General features: G+C 42.9%; 3 protein-coding genes across 5 annotated transcripts; 1 reads left to right on the forward strand and 2 right to left on the reverse strand.

Annotated features, from left to right (window-relative positions):
- The first annotated feature begins 652 nt into the window (after positions 1-652).
- On the forward strand, positions 653-17043 carry LOC117966216 (tyrosine-protein kinase JAK2-like). 3 transcript variants are annotated; one of them, XM_034911887.2, is made up of 24 exons: positions 653-802; positions 3270-3481; positions 3930-4053; positions 4729-4846; positions 5447-5592; positions 6019-6319; positions 6826-6948; positions 7468-7625; positions 7823-7934; positions 8137-8317; positions 8895-9019; positions 9192-9323; positions 9461-9548; positions 10197-10324; positions 10612-10750; positions 10960-11114; positions 11738-11888; positions 12403-12542; positions 13092-13281; positions 14021-14145; positions 14510-14682; positions 15260-15377; positions 16087-16200; positions 16291-17043. In XM_034911887.2, exons 2-24 carry the CDS (start codon positions 3292-3294, stop codon positions 16405-16407), a joined length of 3348 nt encoding a protein of 1115 aa, XP_034767778.2. In that variant the 5' UTR covers positions 653-802; positions 3270-3291; the 3' UTR covers positions 16408-17043. The 3 variants fall into 3 exon arrangements, with proteins under 3 accessions (XP_034767778.2, XP_034767780.2, XP_058869844.1); XM_034911889.2 differs by lacking the exon at positions 653-802 and adding an exon at positions 2320-2335; XM_059013861.1 differs by lacking the exon at positions 653-802 and adding an exon at positions 2873-3019.
- Positions 17044-18511: 1468 nt separating this feature from the next.
- On the reverse strand, positions 18512-19705 carry LOC117401396 (relaxin-3). Its single transcript, XM_034002051.3, has 2 exons — positions 19354-19705; positions 18512-18944 (listed from the first exon to the last, which is right to left on the reverse strand). Exons 1-2 carry the CDS (start codon positions 19541-19543, stop codon positions 18664-18666), a joined length of 471 nt encoding a protein of 156 aa, XP_033857942.3. The 5' UTR covers positions 19544-19705; the 3' UTR covers positions 18512-18663.
- Positions 19706-23482: 3777 nt separating this feature from the next.
- LOC131721048 (N-acetyllactosaminide beta-1,3-N-acetylglucosaminyltransferase 3-like) lies at positions 23483-27805 on the reverse strand. Its single transcript, XM_059014075.1, has 2 exons — positions 27648-27805; positions 23483-25597 (listed from the first exon to the last, which is right to left on the reverse strand). Exon 2 carries the CDS (start codon positions 25585-25587, stop codon positions 24445-24447), a length of 1143 nt encoding a protein of 380 aa, XP_058870058.1. The 5' UTR covers positions 25588-25597; positions 27648-27805; the 3' UTR covers positions 23483-24444.
- Between the last annotated feature and the right edge of the window lie 77 nt (positions 27806-27882).

The following is a 27882-nucleotide window of genomic DNA, read 5'->3' on the forward strand; positions in this document are numbered from 1 at the left end:
GATAAGTGGTACCCCCAAAATACTGAAAAACAGGGGCACGATTTCCATCGTTTTATCCATTTATCCATTCTATAGAAACCATTCCCAAGGTGCTTTCGTTTAGGGGTTTGTGTCCTTGCTGGGGTTAAATTGGTCTGTTACATATCCACATTCAGTTTTGACCTTTTAAAAAGCTCCAGTTCACAAACAGGTACTGTTCACTTACATTATACGTATACTTGTTGTGGGCTATATCTTGAGAACAAAGAGGTAAACAGGGTGGCTGCTGACTGCCTGTCGATCTTCGAAGGGTGGTCTACTTTGGGCAATCAACAGAAAATGGTTTGATGGTAAACAGTTGGTTACAGGGTGAATATGTAAAAAGATACGCAGTGATAATGTGATATTCTTGACAACGTTGCCTTTAAATAAATAATGTTGGTGGTTTCATACAGTGCCTCAGCAGACGATGTGGCCTGTGACTCAATGTAATTATTATTAGTCCTTCAATTGGTACACAATGAAGGCTGACCAAGCGCCTTTGTTTTTCTTCGTACTTATGTGGCCTTTCGTGTCGGCGCTGTTGACGTGTGAAGTGGGGGGTGCTGGGAAAGCGGTTGTGTTTGCAGTAAATGACACAGAGCCAGGAAACCGTGTGGCTTTCAAACAGGAAGCGTTTCTGCTACTCTCACCTACTCCCACGCAGGGTTGAGCTGCTCAGAGACAGAGGGACTGACAGGCAGGGAGAGACGGCGTTCGGGAACATTCAGCTTGCATGGACACACAGCGTCAAACACGAGCGGACAGACTATTCCACGCGCAAGTGAGTGAGAGAGAGAGAGCAAGAGAGAGAGAGAGAGAGAGAGAGAGAGAGAGAGAGAGAGAGAGAGAGAGAGAGAGAGAGAGAGAGAGAGAGAGAGAGAGAGAGAGAGAGCACCACACTAGAGCTGAGGTACCTGCTGCTCACCCTCTTTGTCTGTTAAATCTTTAACCATTGACCCAAGCCATGGTAATGCATTTTCAATGGTACATGGTATTCACATAGTCTACGATAAAGATACCATTCACCACCCTTGGTAATATCATCATACAAAATGAGCAGCAAATTACCAAATGTATGCTGTTATATTAAATGGGAGAAATGTAATGGTAGTCAGTGGCTTTTAAGACTTTTCTAGGATATGAGTAAAGATGTTATCTCAAATATGTTAACTTAAATGTTACCCTTTTGATATATGTATAACCTCCTTTGGGATAATGCTGTGTTTTAATTACAGTTTTTCCTACTGCGCTTTGGGGATGTCATTTAGAACCCTCTGCTAGCGAGTAGCATGACTAACTAAAGCTGATCAAAGAGGTTCTAGAGGCTGTGGGAGGTTGTTTTTTATATTTTGTAACAGAAATGTAACGGTATAATATCTGAGGTATGAACCATCTTTGTTACAGTTTGTGTGTTTACATTCACCAAAGGTGGTTTCAGCTGGAGGAAAGCAAACTCCCTTCCCCCTTGAAAGCTCTTAGCATCTGCTGTATACGTCAGCTATATAGCAACACAGGACAACAAAATCACCATAATAAAATACACTGATGGGGTATCTGCCAAAAACACTAGTGTTTTCTATCGTACTATTATTATTATTATTATTATTATTATTATTATTATTATTATTATTATTATTATTATTATTATTATTATTATTATTATTTGTTTATTTAGCAGACGCCTTTATCCAAGGCGACTTACAGAGACTAGGGTATGTGAACTATGCATCAGCTGCAGAGTCACTTACAACTACGTATCACCCGAAAGACGGAGCACAAGGAGGTTAAGTGACAGAGCTTTTTTCATCTGGGGAGAGACAACCCGTGCTGTTTCATGATGTCGAATCTAAAGTCTTTTAATAAGTGGATTATTTTAGGCGACTCTTTCGAACAGGAAACGCTGCTCCTTTAAGATCTCAGCTGTAATCTCTGAGACAGAAAGCCCCATACATCACGGAAACTCCCACTGAATTAACCTTCTTAGTAAAACACAGTCTTATTAGTAATGGGAGCCCCACTACAGTGTCGGGACTAACAGCCTTTCTCGTTGAATTCCAATGATGAAGTAACCTTTTGACTCTGTCACCCTCACATACACTGCAATTCTTGTATTTTTTTTATACAACTGTAAGTCGCCCTGGGTAAGTGCGTCTGCTAAGCAATAAATAATAATAATAATAATAATAATAATAATAATAATAATAATAATAATAATAATAATAATAATAATGCACTCTCTCTGAAAACGGGAGAACCACTCAGCGTGATTGAAAACACCATAAAACAGCAAGGGGAATGTGAACAGCACTGAAAGGTACGTAAAAGCACGTAACAGCTACTGACTCCTAAAGACCAGTTTGTTTTTCTAAAATTCAAAATGGGTGATGGAAAAACTTGATAACCAAAAGAAGATTTCAGTTTTCAGAAAACTGTTTTGAAATGAGAAATGAAACTGCGTGTCATACATTTTGTTCAATTATATTTATCTGTCTACAGATCAGTTATATCTCAAGCGATCATATTCACGCACCAGAATGTGAATTTCAGAGTGATGTGTACTCCATAACAGGAAATGGGCACCACACCGCTTAAAAAAAAAAGAAAAGCTTGTAGGTTTCAGGTGGTTGAAGAAGACAATATCAACTCAAAGCATCAGCACCTCTTTTTAATCTGGATTAAAGGTTCAACTACATTAGAGCAAGTGCTGCTTTCGATTACTACAAAGTGAAATTCTAGAGTTTTTAATTTCTCTAGATGACAGTTTAGTGTTATTGACTCATCCTGTTCTTTTACTTTCATTCGTAGAAAACATTCACTTCTCTCCGGTAAAAAAAAAAAATAAACTGCAAAGGGGGCTTGATTCTACATATCCTTCACTGACAGTAATGGCTTCTACAGGGCAGCAGTGTGGAGTGGTGGTTAGGGCTCTGGACTCCTGACCGGAAGGTCGTGGGTTCAATCCCTGGTAGGGGACACTGCTGCTGTACCTTTGAGCAAGGTACTTTACCTAGATTGCTCCAGTAAAAACCCAACTGTATAAATGGGTAATGTATGTAAAAATAATGTGATATCTTGTAACAATTGTAAGTCGCCCTGGATAAGGGCGTCTGCTAAGAAATAAATAACAATATATGCTGTACAAATGCGACATTCATTCTGTGATCAATGAGAGGTATAGTAAAGCAAAGCATGGTATAAGCATGGGGAAAAGTAAGAGTTCACTTCATTGTCTCTGTGTATTCCTGCAGCCTGTAGTGCTGCCCTGACTCTATGGCTCCGTGGGAGGAGGAGGAGCTGTTGTTGAGGAGGGAGAGCTCACGCAGCCAGCTCTCCAGTGGCAGTCCTGGGCTCTGGGTGCACCTGTACCTGGCACCCTCGGTGCAAGGAGAGTCAGCCATCCGCTTCACCTCCGGGGCATTCTCAGCGGAGGACATCTGCGTCGCCGCGGCCAAGGAATGTGGTAAGAGCTGATAGGATACTTTGAAATCCCTTCTGCTAGAGATCAGAAAAGAGGGCCTTCTAAGAGTTACAGCAAAGTGTAATGAAGCACAGTGAAAGCATGGTAAAGGATAGGTAAGCACTGCAGTGAGCAATAAAACCATGCAGAACATCTGACATGCGTTAGAGAATTACTGACAAAGGGTGCTTCCATTTTAAAACAGTCAGAGGGGAAAATACTTTTTAAGGGGGGGCTAATTTAAATTCCAAAATATCACTCATCGAAACAATATTAATACTTAAATGAACAGTGACACTGACATGCGCATACTGGGCACTGCAAGCCAAACCCCCTATGTTAGTAAGTTTGATTGGAAAGGCCCACGCACCTCTAGTGGTTCAGGTAATGCTTAGGGTCCTATATCCTGTGGGAATGCTGTGTTGTGAGCTGATGGTCTGGTGTGTTTCAGGGATCCTCCCCGTGTACCACAGTCTGTTCTCCCTGGCTTCCGATGACCTCTCCTATTGGTTCCCACCCAACCACATCTTCATTGTGGGCGAGTCCACAAGCATTACTCTGCTGTACAGAGTCAGGTGACTTAACCATAGACACAGACGCAGAATCACTTCTACAATGTGCTCTCTCTCCAAGTTATATTTTTCAGTCTGATAATTCAATGTCCTTCTCTTTAATTACTTTCTAATGAACAGAAAAGAGAACTGATATTGTTCATGATTCACTTTCAGGGCAATACGTTGGAAGAGCATCTGTGTTTACAGTAAATATTAAATATACAGCATAGATCTCAGCTTTGAATAAGTAGAAGAATCAAACATTAGATCTATGCATACGCATTAATTGTTCACCTAATGAGGCATTCAGGAATGAAAATAGGAATTCATTTATTTTATATTGCCCTTAAGGAAGACAAACATACACAAGGTCAAGTATACAAACATTTCAGCTTCTGCTTTCAGAATGTTAACGAAGGCATTAAACAAAATCGTGGCTCTACTTTAAAAGGCCTGAGTTAAAAAAAACATTAGCCTACTCTTCTCGTATTCCTAAAACACTGCCGAATGGATTTGCTTGGCTGGATTTCTTATATTTTTATATTTAGGTTGGTTTGAAGTTATATACAAAGCTATTCAAGTCTGGATGAATGAGGTCCTTATCTATACACACAGTCGGACTCCCAGACTAAACATTGATATAAACACTGCTCTTTATTTGCTTTCAATGAAATCTCTGTTTCTGATGACTTTTAGGTTTTTCTTTCCGAACTGGTTCGGCCAGGGGAGCAGGAAGTCATATCGCTATGGACTGACGAAGAGCAGGATCAGCTCTGTGCTGGATTACTGTGTCATTGACTTCCTCTTTGCTCAGGTACCTCCCAGTACACACCCTCTCCCTGACTAATCACCCCCTACAGAGCGTTCCTATGGCTCAGGTATACTCAGAAACAGTGTGCGCAGGGTCTGGTCTATGACTGCTGACTGGCTTCGGGTTTGGGAGGACCCCACGTTCAATTCCATAGGAATATAAGGAATATTGTGAAGAAGAAGAGTCCATCGAGGCTTGTTCCTTGCTAGCGCCTCATTAGCTTCCTAGCAGTATACATTTTTGGGCAAACGCACTTAAATGGCACAACTGATGCCGATAAACTACTCAATATATTTATTATTCTCGCTATAAAAAAAACATCTACATCTATACTGCCTTCCTTATTTTTGAACTTCGGTCTGTGCCTCCCCTCTCTATATTTCTATAGTTATGGGTGGATACATTTTGAAATAGTAGCAATCTGGTCTTTACCATGTGGGGTCTTTATAAACTTCTCCTAGACTGAAGAGATGAAATTCACCGTAACCAAGCTGCTTTCTCTGCATCTTCTCAAGTGCGGCGCTGTGTTGATTGTGGGCAGCAGGGCAGGGCCATGTGGAGTGGCTAGCTCTACAGAGCCCGCTCACCGTGTCTGGTTTTCAGTCTCGCAGTGACTTCGTGCTCGGCCAGGCGGGGGTCAGGCCCAACCTCAAGATGCAGGAGGAGTGTCTGGGGATGGCCATGCTGGACCTGCTGAGAATCAGCAAGGAGCGCAACCAGAGCCTAAGGGACATCTGCAAGAAAGTCAGGTAGGGAAGCACTCATCCCAAAACACACAGGAACCTGCCTTAATGCCTTTGCAGTCTTCCTGAACATACATGTAGCTCCCATGTAATGGATTTCCACCCAGCGGCTGACAAGTTTATAATACTGATCAGTATGAGACACGCGCTTGACTCGCGTCTAGAGAGCTTGCTCTTAAGTTGAATGGTAAGACGTTCTTTGAAGCTCGCGGTTTGCATCCAGCCCTTGACTTCCAATACGATGAGCTGCAGAGCCAATACAACAAAGTATGATCATTTTTAAACTATTAATAATAACCATTTCACATTCATTCGACTCAAGTGTATTAAATTGCACATGAGATTCTGTATGTAAGATTTACAAGCAGCAGTTGTGTGACAGTGGATTACACTCAGATGGCTGGAAAACACTTTTCTCTGTGGTGGCTGCAGCTACAAGTCCTGCCTGCCACCGGAGCACAAGGAAGCGATCCAGCGTCTGGACAGGCTGACGCGGTACCGCATCAGGAAGCTGCTCAAGCAGGTGCTGTGTAGGCTGAGCCACTGCCAGGCTGACGGACACAGTCTGAAGCTGAAGTACCTGCTGGATCTGGCAGCGGTGGAGCCCTCCTTCGGCACAGAGCTGTTCCGGGTCCGAGACCCTGCCTGGTCGCAGCAGGGAGAGGACTCAGCATTCCGGTTCATTCGGGTCTCCGGGGAGAGCGGGATACAGTGGAGCACCGGGGATGGCCAGGTGGGGGTGCTGTTCCATGTCTTTAAATGTCAAAATACTCTATAGCACATTGTCATATATATATATATATATATATATATATATATATATATATATATATATATATACATATAGGGTCTCCAACAAATCAGATATTAAGCTGATCTGACTTTTTTTCTGCTTATCAATTATACAACAAATGGTTTAAATACAAATTAGAAATTAGATTGTGCTTTGAAAACCTTTTAAGAGGTAAACTAGCAACCAATCCCATAGTAAAAGCATAGCAAATTGCAACAAAGCATAGAAAAAGCATGGTAAAGCATAGGTAATCATTGTAAAGAATAGCGAGGTAAAGCAAAGCATATTAATAAACATGGCAAACCAGGATAACTATATATAGCATAACTATGGGAAAGCAGGATACAGCTGATAAAATGCCATGTAAAAATGCTACACATTTGTAAGGGAAGGGGTTAGGGTATTAAAGATGCTGCATTAATTGAAGCTTCTGTTTCTTATTTCAGGACTGGCAGACGTTCTGTGATTTCCCAGAGATTATTGACATCAGCATCAAGCAGACAAGTCGTGACAAAGTGCCTCTGGGGAGCCGAGTCGTCACAGTGTCCCGCCAGGACAGCCGGCTACTGGTCAGTGGACTTGGTGTGTGTGACCTGAGTGACCACACCTCACGCTGCCCCCAAGATACTGCGCGATAACGTGACACAATGTGCTAACAGCGTAGCAAAGTGTAGGGAAGCAGTAAGGCAAAAACACAGAGAACTGGATTTGCTTTTGTTGCTCATATCAAATGCAGCTCTAGAAAACGGTTCCCTAGAGAATCCCAAGGTCATTCGCGACCACCTTACAAATCAAAATAAAAACGCGTGGTTCAATGTATTACTGCAGTTTATTTAAGCTATTATGTCCAGTTGGCCCTGTCTCTTATGGTAACAGAGTGTCTTCTCTTGAGCACAGTGGGACACCATCATTTTAAAAAGAACACAATACATATATGCATGTCTTTAGAGTTTTTGTCGCTTGGCAGTCTACCGTGCACAACGCAATATAAGATGTTTTGCCTGCCTGAGCGCGGCTTCGGGATCTCTGACAATTAAGATCGTGCATCCTTTGAGATCTCTCCAGGACCCTCTCGCTGTCATTTACAGGAGGCGGAGTTCCACACTCTGAGAGAGGCTCTGTCCTTTGTCTCGCTCATTGATGGCTACTTCAGACTGACCACTGACTCCGCCCACTATTTCTGCGAAGAGGTAGCCCCGCCCAGCCTGCTGCAGGACATGGAGAGCTGCTGTCACGGACCAATCACGTGAGCCACTGCCCATAGTACTGTACAAATGAATGCGTGCTGAATGAGATATTGTGGAGCAACATTGAGATACGCTTCACACTGTTAGAGGGTATGGAGGATTTTTAATTGCACCATAAAACAGGAAAAACCAGGTATACACAGTCTGTTTTGAGTTGGTTCCACCCCTAAACATTTGCCCCTTAACTCCCCACTAGGTCCGAATTTGCTGCTCACAAGCTGAAGCGGGCTGGCGCCTGCAGTGGCATGTACCTGCTCCGACACAGTCCCAAAGACTTTGACAAGTACTTCATCACCATCTGTGTGGAGGTAAGCAGCACCAGGACCCCCTGCTGGTCAGAGAAGCAACTTAAATAGCTATTCAATTAGAAGTTACATACGGGATTGAAGGTGAAACAAAACACATTAGCTATTAGGAAAATGATTAAAACTCATGAGAAACAGGTTGATGGAAAGTCAATCCTTGGCCGTGATTTTCTTAACTGATCTTTTCTCCTCCTGTTCTGTGCAGACACCACTGGGGATGGATTATAAGGACTGCCTGGTGCTGAAGGGGACAGATTTCTGCCTCTCTGGGCTCCAGCGTCACTTCTGCAGCCTCAGGGAGTTGCTGGGCTATTACCAGCACAGCGGGCTGCTCCTAGCAGGGTTCCCTACAAAGCTGGGACCCTGCTGCCCTCCCAGACCCAAAGGTGAGAGCTTGGCTCGTCACCGTCACACAGATCTACTGCATTGGTTCTGCATTTCATCCATAGCTATAAGCAGTGGTACATTGCTAAAATAAACTTTCTCAATGTAGTGGTTTGGTGGAAAATAAATTATGTTTGGGGTTACGCTTTGTGGCATTGATGATTACATTGTTTTACGTGTATTTGAAGACGGTATGTGATTTAAGCAAGGGTTCGTAATGTTTGCAAGTACAAAATGTTTGATTTCAAATGGCATTTGCATGGGCAGAAGTTGTGTTTTTTTCGCTTTTGTAGTTCGTGCGTTTCTTAAGACAGTACTCACACGGTACCCCTGCAGAGAGAGAAACAAACCTAAAGCAGAAATCATCTTGTTAAGGATCAACGGTCTACAGCCCTTTTAATTCTTAAAAACTCTCTGGTGCACTCTGCTGGAAAAAGAAAGCATTGGTTTTGCACTTCAAGCTGCACTGCATGGTATCCGTGGTACACTGTGCCTCGAGCTACTGCAAGTTTGGTACCAGGAACCCACTGTGTCAGTCTTCCATGAACCTGTTTGACCCTGTGGCTGTTCCCATTGCAGAGCTCACTAACCTGGTGATTGTGCGCAGTAACTGCTCTGCAGAGACGCTGGCCTCACCCCTGGTGGAGCACCCACACGCCAGCCATGTGCAGTTCCACATGATCAAGCACGAAGATCTGCAGTGGGTGAGTTTCACAAGCTTTGCTTCCAGTGGAGCGGCTCACAACAGCACTGTGTTATAGATCGGAATAGATTTTTATTTTCTAGTAAACAACCATTGCAATGGAATCTGTGTGGGTTTGTGGACGTTTCTGTGTTGATTGGTAAAACTGATTCCTGCTGTTGGCGTCCTGGCAGGGAGACAGTCTGGGACAGGGCTCCTTCACCAAGATCTTTAAAGGTTCCATGACGGACAGTGTTGAGGGGGAGAGCCACGTGACAGAGGTCCTTCTCAAAGTCCTGGAGAGCACCCACAAGAACTGCTGGGAGGTAGGAAATGCTCATGCAAGGGTTTATTGGGTGGAGAGCCACCACAGGGGGTGAAGAATGTACTATGTGATGTAAGTTGCAGACGGGCAGACTTTTTTCCAGGAGCTTTAAAGATTCCTGTTGTTTTGTTCCTCCAGTCGTTCTTCGAAGCAGCCAGTGTGATGAGCCAGGTCTCCCACAAGCACCTGCTCCTGGTGTATGGGATCAGCATTCACGGCTCCAAGAGTGAGTGACGCATCTCATAAAAACAATGCCACACCACCTGCAGGTCTTCCCTGTTCTATGGTGGTATGTAATATAAGTTCCCAATATGGGAAAGGGCATTGTCTGAAATGTGCTGAGTAACAAGTATAAACGAGACTCCGTAACGAGTAATACACAAGTATACTGGTGACAAAAAAATACATTATCGTTCAAAATCACAGTGAAATTAAGCTAAAGCCCCTGCATAAGCAAACAACTTTGATGAGCCCTTTCTTGAAAATACATAGATATTGCTGCTTGATGGGAGCTTGATGGAACTCTTGTGATATTAGTTGATTTAATAAGAATTCTTTTCACTTGAAACTTTATTCTGAAGCAAGCGCAAAGACATATTTCAGCCATAAACCATTCTAACAGTGTAATGCAAAGCCTTTTTTAGTTGCTGGAAGGTGTTAAATGACTTGAGTAGTTCTTGCTATTTTTTTTATATATATATCCCCTTTGGTTTTAAAATAGATACATAGATAGGAAACTTAACATGGTGCAGTAGGGCACACAGAGACTGAAGAGGTTCTACACATACATTATTTTCCTTTGCGCTGGTTTTGAAAGCCGAGCCTCTGAGCTGACACATGTTCTAATCTGTGCTTCTTGTTGTTGTTGCCTCAGACATCATGGTGCAGGAGTTTGTGAAGCATGGGGCGCTGGACCTGTTTTTGAAGAAAAGAAGGGGCTCCATTTCGGTCAGCTGGAAACTGGATGTGGCCAAACAGCTGGCCTGTGCACTCAACTTCCTGGTGAGGACGCTTACTGACCACAGAGCTCTAACACACACACACACACACACACACACACACACACACACACAGCAACAGTGTGACCAAACCACACACATAGGGCCAGCAGACAACAGCACTTGATTTCAGTGGTTAAAAAAAACAAAACAACATTTGTAACTAACGACTTTGGCGCATATTTGAGTCTCTGATCAGCAGATTTCTTTTCGTTTGTTGTAGCAACAGCTGAATTAAATAACAAATCCACATTTATCACAAGGTGACATAAACCGTCTTCTCCTTTTCAGGAGGATAAGAACATCATTCATGGGAATATCTGCGCCAAAAACCTGTTGCTGGCGAGGGAGGGCGACACGGCCACTGGCAGCCCCCCCTTCATCAAGCTGAGCGACCCAGGAATCAGCACAGCCATCCTGGACAGAGAAGGTACCAGCACCCTGATGCTTCCTTTCAGCAAAAGGCCCTGTTCACAAAATGATTGTTTTTTACGAACAGTTTACAGTTCGTGAGACTTTGTTCAGCTGTTGTAGAGATGGTGCAAAGTGATTGTGATTGACTATGGGACTGTGCGTTCTGTGTTGATGATGGGACTGTGCGTTCTGTATTGACGAGGGACTGTGCGTTCTGTGTTGCAGTGGTGCTGGATCGGATCCCATGGGTGGCTCCTGAGCTTGTGCTGGTGGACTCTGATCGCCTGGCTCTGGAGTCGGACAAGTGGAGCTTCGGGACCACGCTGTGGGAGATCTTCAACGGAGGCGAGGTGCCACTGCTTGGACGTGAACCCCAGCAGGTAACATGTGAAAGAACCCAGACCAGAGGTGAAAACATGAGGCAGCCTGGTCCAGGGGTCACTGTTCCACAGCAATTGCAGTATTAAACACACCTTATCTTATAAAAGCCGACTGCTGTATGGTAAAAGCATAGATGCTACAGCATAGATAGTGGCGTTTGGTAGAATACATCTAAAAACAAGTTTAGCCTAGTAAAAGCATAGCAATTTCTAGTACATTAATACATCCTGGTCCTGGAGGGCCGGTGTCCTTCCTGGTTTTTGTTCCAACTGTGTCCTAAATTATTTAATTGAACCAATTATTACCAATTATTGTTCTAATTAAGTAATTTAGGGCACAGTTGGTACAAGGGGCATATGTGTCCCACAAATAAAATGATGCTAACTTATTTTTTTTAAAATGAGGTTTGCACGAAACAGGGTTTAAAATGTACTGACAGGTTGTCCGTTTCCTTCCTGCGATACTTGAGTCGCTTTCAAACGTTATTTTAAGAAGAACCCGTTTGCACAGCAGGTGCTCACTTCCTTGTGTGCCTTAATTAAGGGTTTTTAAAGAGACAGTGGTTGTGGGACTGTGGTATTTACTAACCAGCGTGCTGAACTGCCCCCTTGCCCATGTGAAGAAGCTGCAGTTCTATAATAATCAGCGGCAGCTTCCCGCTCTGAAGTGGACTGAACTGGCCGATCTGATCTCCCAGTGCATGGATTACCAGCCTGGACTGAGGCCGTCCTTCCGTGGCATCATCCGGCAGCTCAACAGCCTCATCACCTCAGGTACCAGGGGGCTGGGGACCAGGGGGTAGCATGCTGCCTGCCAAGGGGAGCGTCTGCAAATTACAAGCTCACAAATGAGTTAGGGATCATCTCCAAAAGTGCGAAGCAGGCATTTGGGGTACAGAGCACCTGTATGATTGGAACAATCTACCAGAGAGCGTGAGAAGTGAGCAAAATCCAGAAGCACTTTCTAACGTTATTTAGAAACGGGCCGTGTTTGTAATATTTAAGTGGGAGCGTTTCTGTTTGATTCACTGATTTTATGTGGTGAGTGTTTGTGATGTTTAGTGACTGGATTGTGGGTGACTACTGACCCCCATACAGTGGTAGCATGCTATGTCCTCAGAGTACAGTTTAGCTTAGTTTAGTTTAGTTTATTCACTAGGACTACAGTCTAAACCGGTTATTGGGACACACTGCATTAGTAATTAGGCTTAGGAGGAGAATAAAACAGTGCTTCGCTGTATGCCTTTAACAGTGTGGATTCAGAGTGAGTTCCCCTCCCAAATTTCAGATTACGAGCTCCTGTGTGACCTGCGCCCCAGTGCTGCCCCGGAGAAGGACACCTTCTGGAGGTGTCTGAACGTTACCGACCGACAGGAACCCATGCTGTACGAGGACCGGCACCTGCGCTACATATACCGTCTGGGAAAGGTAAAGGCACTGCCCACAGATCCCTCTAACCAGGGGCTCATTTGCGCCGGATAGCAGCGGATCCCAGATCCACTACCTTTTTGTCTGACAGGCGACAATGAAACAGTTTTCAAATGATGAACCGTATGAAAAAAAATGGAAAAAAAAAATCTCTATATACATAACTTGAATATTCATGAATTGAATAACAAAAGTGTACTGTAACGAAATATTTAGGAGTAAGAAAATTACTTTTTTTTTTTCCAAATGACAAAAAACCCCTAAGAAACTAGCGTTCTTAACCGCAGCAGCGTCGTCGCTCCTGTTCCTCAGATTAGTCAGCCCGCTCCTGACATTGTTCAAACAATACCCCGATCCACAAGCAGGGAACTTAAAGCATACATGGGAGCTGCTGTGACTCAAGGTCCCTACACTAGGTCTAGAAACACAAATGCTGTCCCCCCCCTTCCTTAATGATAAGATCTGGTACCCTTGTGTTTACAAATGAACCCCTGCTCATACCACATCACTGTAGATTGCTGCAATTAGAGTCCTTGTTTCTGGGTGCAGGGGAACTTTGGCAGCGTGGAGCTGTGCCGCTACGACCCCTTGGCTGATAATACAGGGGAGCTGGTTGCAGTCAAGAAGCTTCAGCACAGCAAGAGGGAGCATCAGGCCGACTTCGAGAAGGAGATCGGAATCATGAAGTCCCTCCACAATGACTACATCGTCAAGTACAAGGGCATCTGTTACAGCATGGGTAAGACCTGGAGCGCCCTCTGCTGGGGTGGAGGTCAATTCGCAAAGCCAGGACCTTCATTCCTAATATATTGTTGAAATACACTTAGATGTAGGCTGCCACGGTATAAACAGGAAATAAGCAAATGATAAAACCTGTGTGGGAAGTGATGTGTGTGTTACTGCTGTTCGGCATTTTGTCTAGATGCATCTCATATTTATCTCTGGTGGTAGTTGTATCCAGGATAAAATGTCTTAAACAAAACCGCAGTTAAAAAGCATGAAAACTGAAGTCATGTTTGCATATGTACGTACAGAACTTAAAAGCGTACATTCAGTGCATATTGCCCTGAGCATGTGATAATTTACATGTATCTTTGCAACAAGACCTGTTGTTTTGCATTTCATTGTTCTGAAGCCTAACAATGCTTGGCTATTTCTGCTAATATGGCTTCATCAAAACAGCTCAAGGGTGTAGAGAACGATCATTCATGATACAGGCCTTAAATTTCCCATAGCAAAAACATAACACAGTGTAATAAAGCACAGGGAAAGCACGGTAAAGCATAGGTAAGCAGAGTCAGTTATAGGGAGGAGGTATAGTAAAGCATATTAATAAACATGGTAAAGCAGGGTACACTATAGTAAATGCAAAGTGTTAGCATGGGAAAAACTGCACAAATACTGTGCAAAAATACAGCAGTAAACTTTTATAAGGGAGGCATCTGTAATATGGAGGTTACCTTGCTGTCTCCCTGCAGGTAGACAGAACGTGAGGCTGGTGATGGAGTATCTGCCTAATGGAAACCTGCCGGGATACCTGGAAAAGAACCGGGAACGCGTTGACAGCAAGAGGCTTCTTCTATATGCGTCACAGATCAGCAAGGTGGAGACACACAGGGCACAGAACTCTGAGCAGGCTGTTAAGGGATAAAAGTACTGTGTATTAGGTATTGAAATCTGCAGCCTTTCCTCCACAATGGCCGGGATAGTCAGATTTGAGACCTCCTGCAACACCAGCAGTTAATTTGGAAGCAACAAGGACACATTGCTTTCATACTGCCTATCACTGAATACAACGTGCCTACCTTCTGAATGCATTCTGAGGCATTCTGGGGCATGTAGTCCTGTTACCCATTTTATCCCCAGGACTGCATTCTTCCTCCCCCTTCTCTGCCACAGTGTATAATTGAATATGGTTGTGAGACGCTGTAGTTTGTAATGTGCTTTGAATGGTGTGTGATTCCTAGGGGATGGAGTACCTGCAGATGATGAGACACGTGCACAGAGACCTGGCTGCGAGGAACATCCTCGTTGCGAGCGACACACTCGTGAAAATCTCAGATTTCGGGCTCACCAAGATCCTCCAAGTCGACAAGGAGTATTACCGAGTGAAGGAACCGGGAGAGAGCCCCATCTTCTGGTGGGTAGGACCAACTGCAAGTGTACCACTGCTAAAATGACCTGCTGATTTTGGGGTTTTCACTTGGAAAGCAACCTATTATATATACATATAGATATAATTGACCTATTATATATATAGTGTAACCCGGCCGGCACTCACTGTCGTTCGTTTGCCCCTTTCAAAGCAGACCCAGGACACAAGAAATGGAGTTTAAGCGCTTACACGCTATTTTTAATACACAAAATAAACACAAACAAAATAAACACCTAGCTCCGTTTGGAGCGCTAACTACACAGGTAGGTTCACCCTAACTACCAAACCAGACAGCTAAGCTGTTTATCGGCAGACATAAACACACCGCGGTACTTACAAAGGAGACTGCTCGGAAACAGCACACACAGCCTTCTGTTTCCTTCTACTCAGCAGCCCCTCCCTGCTGTGTTACAATCGATATAATTTACCTATTATATATATACATATAGATATAATTTATAGCTGTTTGGCATCAATTTAATAAAACCTGTTGGTTACTCAACACAAGGCAATGTGGTTTGTCTCGCTCTCCACTGTCTAACCCTGGAGCGTGTGGTTGCAGGTATGCCCCAGAGTCTCTGCAGGAGTGCAAGTTCTCTCCCAAGTCAGACGTGTGGAGTTTCGGAGTGGTTCTGCACGAGCTCTTCTCATATTGTGAACGGGTCTGGAGCCCAACGCAGGTAAGAGAGGAACAGCAGAAAAAAAAGCATGAAAACTGAAGTCATGTTTGCATGTTTACATACAGAAGTTAAAAGCGTGCATTCTGTGGAGATTGCCCTGAGCACATTTCACATTGCTCATCTCAAAATAACAATGCCCTGGTAAACATGGAATTATTTTCCTGTTACACAACCTGTTGGTTTGCACGTCACTGTTCTGAAGCCTAACAATGCTTGGGTGTTTCTGCATATCTGGCTTCGTTAGAACAGGCTCAGGTATTGTTATGAGATATCTGAGTGAGCAGTGGGTGTAGAAAATGATCAATCATGATACAGGCCTTAAGTTTCCCATAGCAAAAGCACAGCACAGTGTAATAAAGCACAGGGAAAGAATGGTAAAATATAGGTAAGCATTGTAAAGACCAGTGAGGTATGGTAAAGCATATTAATAAACATGGCAAAGCAGGGTACACTATGGTAAATGCAGAGTATAACCATGGTTAAAACATGGGAAAATACAGTGGTAATACAATTTTGTAATATGTAATATGCAGTAACTACTAGGGAAACACACAGTAAATACACAGTTATACGGGAGACACTTCATTTAAAGTGTTACCCTAAAAGGATCTATAAATAATTCAGGTCCATAGTGACATGGAGGTTTGCATTAAGATTGGGATCGACTTGTCAATGGTATTCACCTCACTGGCTGTTTCTCTGTTCCCAGTTATGCCTGCAGCAGATTGGGAGAGACAAACAAGGACCCACCATCTTGTTGCACCTCTTCCATCTCCTAAAGAGTGAGTGGAGGCTGCCGGCCCCTGCAGACTGCCCCCCAAAGGTAGGAGGAACACACTGCAGGCTTTATTTCAAACAACAACCCCCCCCCCCTAAATGCCACGTTAACGCTCTGTGCCTCCTCGTCCTGCAGGTGCTCTGCGTTATGCGAAGGTGCTGGTCCTACAACGCTGATGAGAGGCCCAGCTTCACCCAACTGGATGCGCAAATTGAGGCTCTTCGGGAGGAAAGAGGAGACTCCCAAGAATGAATGGAACGGCCCCTGCCTTTGTAGACTGTTGTGAAACGGAAAAAAGTATTTTGACCTGAAACAAACTCTATCCAAGCAGAAGGTTGCAGGCCTGTTGGAATGATTCAACTCTAAATCTGATAGCATCATGAACACGACAAAGAATCATTTCCATGCGACGATGTAGCCATCTGGGGAAAAGAAATCAACAAACCATTCAGGAAAGAGAAGGACTAAAAATCTTGCTTTGTTAGATTGAAAATGTGTGTACAGCTTCATAAACCACCAACCCCAAAACCCCATCTGCTAGCTATTGATAGATCTATGCGCAGAAATGAGTTGCAAGTGTACATTGGTTTAATTAGCTGCTTATTCATGGCAGTGTTAGGGTTTATTTGAATGTAATAGTATATGGGTGTTCATATGTAATCACATATGGCATTGCTAAAATCTTCAAAAATGTTAAAGTCTCATTGAATCTGCACATTAGAAACCAAGTGAACTATGATATAAAATATGAATGAAATGAGTAAATATGTCTTGTTTATAAAAAAATGTTTTTGCGTGTACCATTATGAACATTTCTATGTTAGGCTCTGCTGCAACCCTATTTTGTCATTTTGCACCTTCCTTCTTTAAAAAGTTGCTTCTTCGCTACCATTACCCTTTGCGTCTTTTAATTAGCAAGCAATGCATCATCTTAGCAAAACTAATAATAAAAAGAGCAATGTGCATTTTGCAGAGGGCTGATTGTACTTCCTCAATTGGCAGGCACGTCTGTATTATTATTATGTATTTCTCAGCAAACACCCTTTTCCAGGAAGACTTAGAGTTATTACAAAATATCACCCTACTGATAAGAACAGTTATAAAATACAATAAAATCAGCAGAAAATAAGAGCAAATTCAAATAAGAGCAAAAATAAGGAGTAGAGTCAATAATTAGGTATTTGCTTGTAAGAGTAAATTCTATTAAGAGCACGTAGTAAGTGCAATAAATGGATAAGAATGATTTCAAATAAGAGCAATTACAAAAAACCGTGCATGCGGTTACCATGTGATGGAGTTTACAGTAGTCTGCACCTGAGTTTCTCTGTCGTTTCTTCAGTTCAAAGTGATAATGAAAACTAAAGACAATCCCGCTAGTGTCTTACACAAGCATTTATTTACTGCCCCTCTTATTAGCATCAATGAATACAACACACATGAGGTCCGTGAAAGAACTCGCTTATATGTTTTAGAGTGGCAGTATTAAGATCTGTATAGATTAGGGTTTTCCAGTCCTGGTCCTGGGGACCCACTGTGTCTTATGGGTTTCATTCCAGCTGAATGTGCTTAATTTGATCTTTCTAATTGTTCTCAGTTCCTAAGAAGTTGCCGATTTTTAAGTTATTTATAAAATGGTATAGTTAACTTGAAATCTACAACTGTTTAAAAGCCGAAAACAATTAAACAGGTCTAATTAAGCTCATGAATAGTTAAATTAAGTAATTGAGAACTCAGTTGAAATGAACCCCCAGCAGTGGGTCCCCAGTCAATCAATGAATTTATTTGTATATAGCGCCTTTCATGGCAAGCCGTGCCAAAGCACTTTACAAAACAAGCAAAAATGTAACTATAATATGAAACAGTAATTACAACAATTAAAAATACAAACACTTCAAATGTCTATTTTCCATGAGCTTGGAAAAAAAAAAACAGTAGGTTTTTTAATCGACTCAAATTCCTCCAGTGTCAGAGTTTTTGACAGCTGGAGGCAGGGAATTCCAGAGAGAGGGAGCACAAGGAGAAAATCTCAGACCTCCAGAGTGACACACCTGAATAGAAGAATGGTCAGCAACTTCAAACTTTACCCTATGTTACATTAGCATATTAAATTACATATCGCTTTGTAGCTTTCCATATAATGTGACATTTCAATATCTAACATGAAACTCTGTACTACTATCATGGCTACCGGTAGACTTCTGCAATATAATTTTGTAGTTTCTTTGATTTGCATGATGTTAAATAAAATATCTAAATTATGTTTATATAGTTTTTTTCTTTTTAATTATGTCTCAATCCTAATATTCTAGGTGATGCAAAACTTTTGGCCATAGCTGTATAGATGATTGAAATAAACCCCAGTTATTTTACTGGGGGGGGGGGAGACGTTTGAGAGCAGTCTATAGGAAATGAAACATCCAGCATGCTGGACACTGTGCTCCGTAGAGTCGCTCAGTCTTGAGCAGCAGGTGGCTGAGTGGATCCAGGCAGCGGTGAGTATCACGGGGGTCAGCAGAACTTAGCCAGCTCGCTCTTGGTGCAGCCCCACTTGCAGCACACCTTTGCCGGGCCTGCATCCCGTCTGGATCGGGGAGACCACTTCTGGAGCTGGAATTCCCCCTCTGAGCTGTCTCTGTCTGTCTCCACGTGACTCTGAGAGAAGTCCTGAGACCTCTCTGCAGATGTCCCATAGATCCCAGCATCCAGGCTCCAATCCTGGGGCTCTGCAGTTGTTTCAAGGTGCCCCAGGCTGTTGAATTTGTCACTGTCCAGCCACTCAAGAAGCTCCCCTAAAACCAAATGTGACTAGATTACAGGATGCACAGTATCTTTATCTCTAATTCCAATCGCTTTTTTTATTACTCCACCTACAATGTTGCTAGGTGGCAGTTAATAACATCCAGTATATCTGGTTTATAATAAAGCCTTAATTACTGAATTGTCAGGTTTGTTATGATCCTTTTTTACATCTGTGCTCATCTTAAGACAATCAAAACACAAGAATCCTCAAAAACTTGTTCTAATAACCAATGGAGTAACCTGCTAAGACACTTAATTGTAGAGGCCAGTAAGATCTAGAGCTAGACATTTGAAATAGAAAACCACTCCACTGCTTTACAACCCTTTAAAGGTATTTAATTCAGAAACAATGTTATTTTAAATGAATATATTTGACTTTCAAACAAATTTGACACTTACTGTAAGGATTAACCCTTGGCTGTCCAAGCTCTGGGGAGTAGCGCTTCCATCGCGCTCCGCCGCATGACATCACCACGGTACGGATAAACTCGCGGCCGCACAGCTTCACCCCGCTATCCTGCGCCCCACAAACCCACGCCGCTAGGGCCAGCAGGAGACCAAAACATGCGAGAGATACAAGCCGGGCCATACCGATTCAGAGGAGGAACAAGGAGCAAGCACCCAAAAGACACGAGCGCTTGACAGAGACAGAGTCTGGCTGATAGCTGTCTGGAAATGTGCCTGCCTCGTTTTTATAGCCCAAACTGCCTATCAGGATAAGAACCTGCGACCCTGAAGTCAGTGGCAAGGTGTCTCTTGAGGATCAGTACCCTTGGCACATGGAAAGGACGTTCTGGTCTCCAGGAGCACAGCTTGCTAGAGAATTCTTCTTCAAGGCTACATATTTCATCCGATAAGCTTTTGACAGTCAGTGATCTACTGCAACAACCCAGAAATAACAAGATGTTCATATATATATATGAACATAATATATATATATATATATATATATATATATATATATATATATATATATATATATACATATATTCTAAAACTGTTTTTGCAGACGTTTAGCAGTGCTATGATTATAAATCACATGCGATCAATCAACCAATCGCTGGTAAGGATTTGTCAAAAAAATGCTCTGTGGTGTGCAGAGCAATACTAACTTGTTTCTGGGAAGATGATGGTTTCTGCCTACAATACAACCTCGCTATGTGGGGTTTTGTTGTTAATGTATAACAGTTTGCAGGGCTTCCTGTACAGCCGTGACAAGTCACAAGCAATCCTCAGTCAAGGTGAAGGCTGCATTTCATGCCTTTAAACCAGACCTCACTGACACATTGAACTGCTGGCAGGATCCCTGCTCTTTGTACAGCAGTCCCGTGAATGTCCCTATAGTGACGGTTTGGTTTTTGCTTGTATGCGGCACATTACATTTTTCTGAGGTTTGAGTGGTTTTTTGTTGATAAGATTTCATGCTTATCTCAGGAATTTCAGCCAGCTCTGAAACTGTCATTATTTTATCTGAGGAATGGTTCTTCACTGACAGCGGCTGCAGGAGTGGGATTGAAGAATATGGGAGGTCAGGGACACGCATGCACAGCCTGTGGTAACTGTTGCATGTGCCATTATGAACATTTCTATGTTAGGCAACATATCTTCTAGAATTTTTTTTTTTTTTTATAACATCACTAAGGCAGCTTTGTACTCAAGCACTATGATATTTATATGGTTTCATGTAGCAACAAACCCCCCTAAATGCCATGTTAACTCTCTGTGCCTCCTCATCCTGCAGGTGCTCTGCGTTATGCGAAGGTGCTGGTCCTACAACGCTGATGAGAGGCCCAGCTTCACCCAACTGGATGCGCAAATTGAGGCTCTTCGGGAGGAAAGAGGAGACTCCCAAGAATGAATGGAACGGCCCCTGCCTTTGTAGACTGTTGTGAAACCGAAAAAAAATATTTTGAGCTGAAACAACCTCTATCCAAGCAGAAGGTTGCAGGCCTGTTGGAATGATTCAACTCTAAATGTAAACTGCCTTCTAATTTAAAAACCTGTAAAGTCACATCATGAACACGACAAAGAAAAAAAAAAACCCTGACAGTCCCCTGTGCGTTTGAGGAGATCTGCTGATATTGAGTTCCACGCAAAGAGGATTGACTCAGACAGTGTTGAAAGAGAAGGTTTCTTCTTGATGTGTTCTGTTGGCATGTACCCATGTTCTGCGTCAGCCATCCATTCAGTGTATCAATTTCAGTTTCTTATTTTTATTCTTAAAAAAAAAACAACAACAACAAAAAAAGGTTCTCTCGAAAATATAATTGCTGCCCAACCTCGAAATGAAATGTATGCAAATTCTTTGGATGTCGTGCAATACGTTGTGGGTAAACAGCTAGTCATAGCTCACCTCTTTCTATTGCATTTATCATTTTGCATGTCTTAAAATATTGCAAGTGTCTACTGGGCCCTTCCTGTTTCCACAGCACTTTCGATGTTAAAAGCTAGCTGCCCCCTCTGCAACTGTGTCTGCTGTGGGTTAGAAAAGTTCTAGAAATATAGACAGGGGCAGAGGCTCAGCAGTGTGGAGTAGTGGTTAGGACTCTGGAGGGTCGTGGGTTTACCTGTTGAACCCGGAGTGGAACAGCCCTCCAGGACAGGGACTGGACACCCCTGATGTACAGTTTTTAGTCTGCACAAGTGTGATTTGTTCTCTAATTCTAATGTGTGGACTGGTCTTGTGTCCTTTTAATTACTCTGACAAAAGCACCCACCTGTTTTCCTTTTTACAGTCCTTGTTTTTACTGTTTAAATAAAAAACGCCCTCTCTATCAATTAGTCATTTAGCAGACAACCTTATTCCACAGCAACTTACAGAGACTAGGGGGTGCACAATGCATCACAAATGCTGCTGCAGAACCACTTGCAATAGGACCTTGTTTGTTTTATGTCTCATCTGAAGGACGGAGCACAGGGAGGTTAAGTGGCTCGCTCAGGGCCACACACAGTGAGTCAGTGGCTGAGCTGGGATTGCATGGAGAACCTCCTGGTAACAAGCCCCTTTCTTTAACCACTGGACCACCAAGCATCCAATGTATCTAGTCAAGAGGTAGGCACTTCATGTGTCTTATGTCAGAGACTCATCAGCCCCTGTTAGGAGATCTATTACATGGGGGACCTACCATAAGACAGGACAGTGTCAGAGCAAGACTGCAAGGGCCTCCTTGAAACGATACAGAGAGATTGGAATGATTTTACAGTCAAAGGTTTGGCCTCCCAGGCAATGTCTCCTTCGTTATCCCCCTTCCCTCTCTTTCCAAACACTCCCGTTCTTGCGTCACATTTCCTAAACATCTTGGATCCCGTTTTATTACACACAGCTCTGTGTGACGTCAGAGAACAGTATTGACTTTTTGAACAATGGTGTTCTCGTATGTAATGATTAAGCTGTTAAAGTGTTGGGTTGGGGCAGAAAGAACAGGATACAAGTGATGGATGAAGTCACTGCTTTAGACTCTTTCAATTGTTCTATTTTTACATGCTAGCTTTTTATCCTTCTGATTTTACAATTAAAACCACATTTTGTATCTTTTTTTTTAATCAAATTCTATTTTACACAGTTTTTAATGTAACGGTTAATTGTTCTTATTTTGTGTGGGTGTGACGCGCTTTGGGGTCCTTGTGATGAAAGGTGTACAGAAATGTGAATTGATGTTGATGTTATTGCATCCCACCTACTGCAGCCAATTCATTTCAGGGCTAAAGAAAACATGAAATGCCACGTTTTGTTACATTTTGATTAGGTTGTTTAATCAGATAAAAATAAATATGTTGTTTAACTGTGTCTAGATACTGCTACTTGTTCCACTTGTGTTTAAAAAAAACATTCTGAGTTTAAGTTTAACATCATTACAATTCTAAAACGAGCAACAAACAGATTGAGTTCACGTACTTACAAGATCCTAAGTTCAAAGTCTTAGCTTGTAACTTTATTGGGCGCATCTCTCCTTTCTGAAAATGAAAAGACTATTTGGAGTACAGTGAACTAAACTCTGTGTTTCTTAACCAGAAATTGGACAAGCTTGTTAAAACTCCTCCCAATGTAACAATGTTGCTTCTGAAGACTTGTTAGACGTGTGATTGGCTCATGCATGCACCATTGACTGTTTAGCCTTTATGACATGATCTAGCCAACGTTCATAAGATAAGGTGCACATAATCAACAGGAGGAGGTAGCCTATGATGCCTGGCTTCAATCCACAATAGAAGAGAAATAAACTTGTTATACTAGAAGTATTGTGCCAAACCACAGGCGAGCCATTTTATATATTTAACACTACGTAAGGAGGCTGTGTGGTCTGGTGGTTGAAGAAAAGGGGTTTGTAACCAGGATGTTCCCCGGTTCAAATCCCAGCTCACTCACGGACTCACTGTGTGTGACCCTGAGCAAGTCACTTAACCTCCTTGTGCTCCATCTTTCAGGCGAGATGTTGTTGTGAGTGACTCCGCAGCCGATGCATAGTTTACACACCCTGGTCTCTGCTAAATAAACAAATAATAATAAAAGGCGAAAAAAACAACACAATGTAGCATTACAGTTTAATAAATCACCAACACAAATTCAGAATACCCTGCACACCCCCCACTCTCCCTGAGAAAGAAGTAATCACACGTTACACAATTGTCCAAGTACAGTCAACAGCATCATACTACAGTCGTGATACTAGCTGTTTCAAAGTTCAATTCACACACTACACTGCTTCATAGCTTTAACAGTATTACAAAACAGTGCAAGAGCAAACCTATTTTTTTTGTATAATTAAACATAGAATTCCCATTGCAATGCAGTTTGAGACACGCTTGGTGTTAACTGGTCAAGCGTCTGACTGACTAGTTTGTTTATATTGCCCAGGTTTTAGCAATAGAGTCACAAGCTTACAAACTGCTTGTATGGTAGGATAGATAGCTCCTTATATCAACAGAAGGTTAGAAATGATAACTGCAGGATCAGAGACTATGCAAGTTAAAATCCCAACCCCAAGCCAACCAAACAACCCCAACCCACTCCACCCACTTCCCTGCTTCCCTCACTCATAATGCAAAAAGACATCTGATATTTTCAACACAGGCTTACAAAGGTAAAAAAAAAAGTCAAAACTGCTTGGGACACTGCGCTTTTAATTTCCCCGTTAGAGGTGCGGAACAAAATAAGTTCATAAAACTTTTCCAGAAAACATGTAAATATAAATCGACTTTAAACAGAACCTTCGATCAAACCTTAACTATGTCTGCGCGACCGCGTAGACATAATGATATGTAGCACCACACTCTGTAAAAACAAGAAATCACTTCCCAATTTGTTTCAAATAGCGTCTGTGGGCTCAAAGTATCTTTCTGGTTGGAAAGCATGTCAGTCAATAGGGGAAACAGCTGATTGGTTAGTGACAGACCCTGAAAAATCACCCAATTAATTCTTGAGGTTAAAGCAATGTGTCATAAGGGAAAGGCTACTGATGCTTCAGTGCAATGCCGTGGTCAGCCTGCCACCTAGAGGCCAATGTTACAGTAAAGTTGGGGGTCCTGGATTTCATGCCACATGATTAGGATCTCGTAAGGCAAAAAACGGTGCACTAACAGAATCTCACGGTAATAGCAAGGGTTGTAAGGGTCTAACTGCTTGGAGGGAACGTGCATCCCTCCAGTCCTGATAACCATGTGCGACACGGGTTCCAGTCCTGCCTGTTTCAGGCACATGCCCATGTAGACGTCGTCAATGGGCATCAAGGTGATATTGAGGGACATTTTGTAGATGGTCCTGGCAGTGAATCCGGACAGCAGAAACCCACCCCCGCCACAATAAGGAGGGTAGGAGTTGGACTCTTGCACTTGAACCGGTATGTAATATTTACTTCTGATGTTCCTGATGGGTCCCGCCCCCCGGGTCAGGTGCCCTGCAAAGAGATGCTTGCTCCCGTTGTTGTCCTCCTGGCCTTGCAGATACTCCACCATGTTGTCTGTATTGGCGAAGACATCGTCATCCCCGTTGAGGAGGAAGCGGACGTGGGGGCACCTCACCTCCATCCACTCCATGAACAGCACCTGCTTGAGGGTGAGGTTGAAGAACGAGTCCTTGAAGTCCCACTGCAGGATGTCGTGGTGCTCCTTTTGCTCCAGCTCCAGGAGACAGTTCATCCGGCGAGCATCCCTGGGGTTTTCTGTGTTTCCAAAAATAAAGACCCGGCGAATCCAGACCCCGTTTTGCCTCCGTTCCGTGCCCCAGGTCTTGCGGATGACCTCCCTCCTGTCGTAGTTCGGAGGGGAGCTCTTGATCACCAGCAGCAGGAAGACGTCAGCCGAATCTTGGGCTGTCTTGCCACACTTCTCAGGGACGTCCAGCATAAGAGGAAACTTCCGGCAGTGCTGATACCGGAGAAAGTCCTGGATGTGTCGTGGAAGCCCGGAGAACCCTGAGATGTTGGCTGCAGAGACGTTCTCCTTGCAGTCAGGCACTGGCTGTCCCACGAGGGAAGGGTGTTGGCTCTCAAAGGGCCGCTCTGTTCCAGGAAGAGACCTCTCCACCTCCCTTAACAGCTGGTTGTTGTCCGTCCCGTTGAAGAACATAAACACCAGGCACAGCAGAGACACCAGGAGCAACACGGCCATCTCAGCTTTGAGGAATGATATTTTCATCTTGGAAATTCTGGGGGGGGGGGGGGAGAAAAGAAAACAACTGTCAAGGTTTAGAAAGCAAGAAAGCTACAGCAGATTAAACTGCTTTCCTGTAAATGTTAAAGCCCTTGACTGTTACCTGCTTTAACTGCCAGTTAGATGAATCCTATTGCTCTCGCATTAACTACCAGAGTATACAGAAAAAGAATGTAAACCCTGAGCAGCACCAACAGACAGTAGGTGTTAAGAGTATTGATGATTCTGCAGCTATATGTTCTGTTATCGCTGTCAAAGGGTGATCTTACACCGTTTTGCATTAGATCTGTTTTACCAGAAACCTATTTTTACACATGCTGTACAACTCGGGAACGAAATAACACTTTGGTTTGGAAACAACTCTGTTGTAAATATCATGGTTGAACAGTACTGTACTGTTGAGGTTTAACAACTGAGTCATACCTTAACTGTTTGCCAGCCCCTTATTAAAACCTTTACTGTTTTAATTAGTGACTTTTTCCATGTCATAATGCATTTTAGATTTGCACACGGAATCCTTTAAAGCTACAGACCCAAGCCCTGGAAATAAAAAGGTTCCCTTGGTAACCAGAGCCAGCTTTTCCAAACATCCCATATCTGCCTGTAATCTCTTAGTCATTTAAATAAAGAACACTTTTTTTTGATGTTGCGATAAGGTCTCAATGGCACTGCTGTGGCGTTATTTGACTACCCAGAGCTCGGGTAAAAACAATAATAATAATAATGTAAATATCAAGGTATTTACTCCAAAATAAAATGGCTTAAAAAATAAAAATAAAACTCACGAGTTCTTTAAATACCCAAGAAGCGCGCGTTAAAGCATACGCGTGCTTCCATTTCAAAATGTTACCTGTTGCTATAATAGAGCGTATCTAAAGATCTCTGTTTGCCTGCCTTACTGTTGCGCTCATTATGTCATGCCTGTGTCCCGATGTCATTGGCTGTGAAGCATGTCAGTCTAGAGGGGAGGCAGCTGGTTGGTTATTGACAGGAAGGGAGGGCATGGATAGATGTTATAAGGTGTAACGAACTAGCTTTTCATCTTATTAGGAAAGTTGTGTTTTTTTTTTTCTTTTCAAAACTTTTTCTAATGGTCCTGGACTGATTGTATAGTTGAAAAAGCATTCCCATGGTGATTTGTATTTGTAATACTGGGTCTTGTTTTTTTTTTTCGTTTGTCTGTTTTGTTTTGTTTTCTCTTTGCTAAGCTACAAAGTCTCGGGTGGTTGAAATGTGAACACGGGCATCTGGAGCTGCAGGTGCAGGTGACAAAAGCGAAACGTCTAATGTGAACAAATAAGCTTTCTCTTGCACTTTCCCAAGAAGAAAATGAGCGTGGCGTGAGAATATTTTACCAGTGCATTTTTTAAAAAAAAATGAGAAAAAGCTACTTTATTTATGTAACTAGATTCAGTTCCCCCCCCCCTATACAGTAATGTACATATGAAAAAGTCTGGTTTGTGAGACTGGATTTAAAAAATAATAATCATATAGCGGAGGTCAGATGTGATACATCTGCCCGCCTGGTGTTCTCTCTGCCTCGCTTCGCCCACGCTACTCCACTACTCCGCTCGCTCCACTGGCTCCCGATCACCGCTCGCATCCAGTTCAAGACTCTTGTACTAGCCTACAGATGCCTTGACCAGTCTGCACCCAGCTACCTCCAGACCCTCATCTCTCCCTACACCCCCACTCGACCTCTCCGCTCCGCCTGCACTAGAAGACTAGCTCTACCACCGCTACGCGTCTGCTAAGAAATAAATAATAATAATAATAATATATTAGCAGATTATACAGGTACATGTAATCTGTTATAGTGAGTTACTGGTATTACTTCATACAGTACCAGTAGAGCTAACCTTATAATTATTGATAATTCTTGAATTATTGAAGGAATGGGAAATACCACTAAATGGTGCTACACATAGAAAAAGCAGTTTTTAAATAAAATAGTAATTTAAGGTGGTCATTTCAACAGCAGCAAACACACAAAGAAACAGCACTTAACAAGCAGGTTATTATTATTCTTAAATAAAATGACTTACTTTAAATTCAAAGTCCTTTTTTCTCCTTCTGCTATGCTAGTTTGTTTTCCTCGCACTGAAACTGGTTGGAGCACAGTACTTCGTATCTGGTTGCTTCCTCAATAGGTTTTGATCAATGGACTGAAAGCCTAGCTCACTCTCCCTGCTCTGTAACTCTGAAAAGCCCCGCCTTTATGGTCTTCTGCAAGCAAGTTTCTGTGATTTACATGTTTGTACCATGGGCTGGGGAAGTGCA

The sequence above is a fragment of the Acipenser ruthenus genome, chromosome 47, assembly GCF_902713425.1.
Source record: "Acipenser ruthenus chromosome 47, fAciRut3.2 maternal haplotype, whole genome shotgun sequence".
In the NCBI taxonomy this organism is placed as follows: domain Eukaryota; kingdom Metazoa; phylum Chordata; class Actinopteri; order Acipenseriformes; family Acipenseridae; genus Acipenser; species Acipenser ruthenus.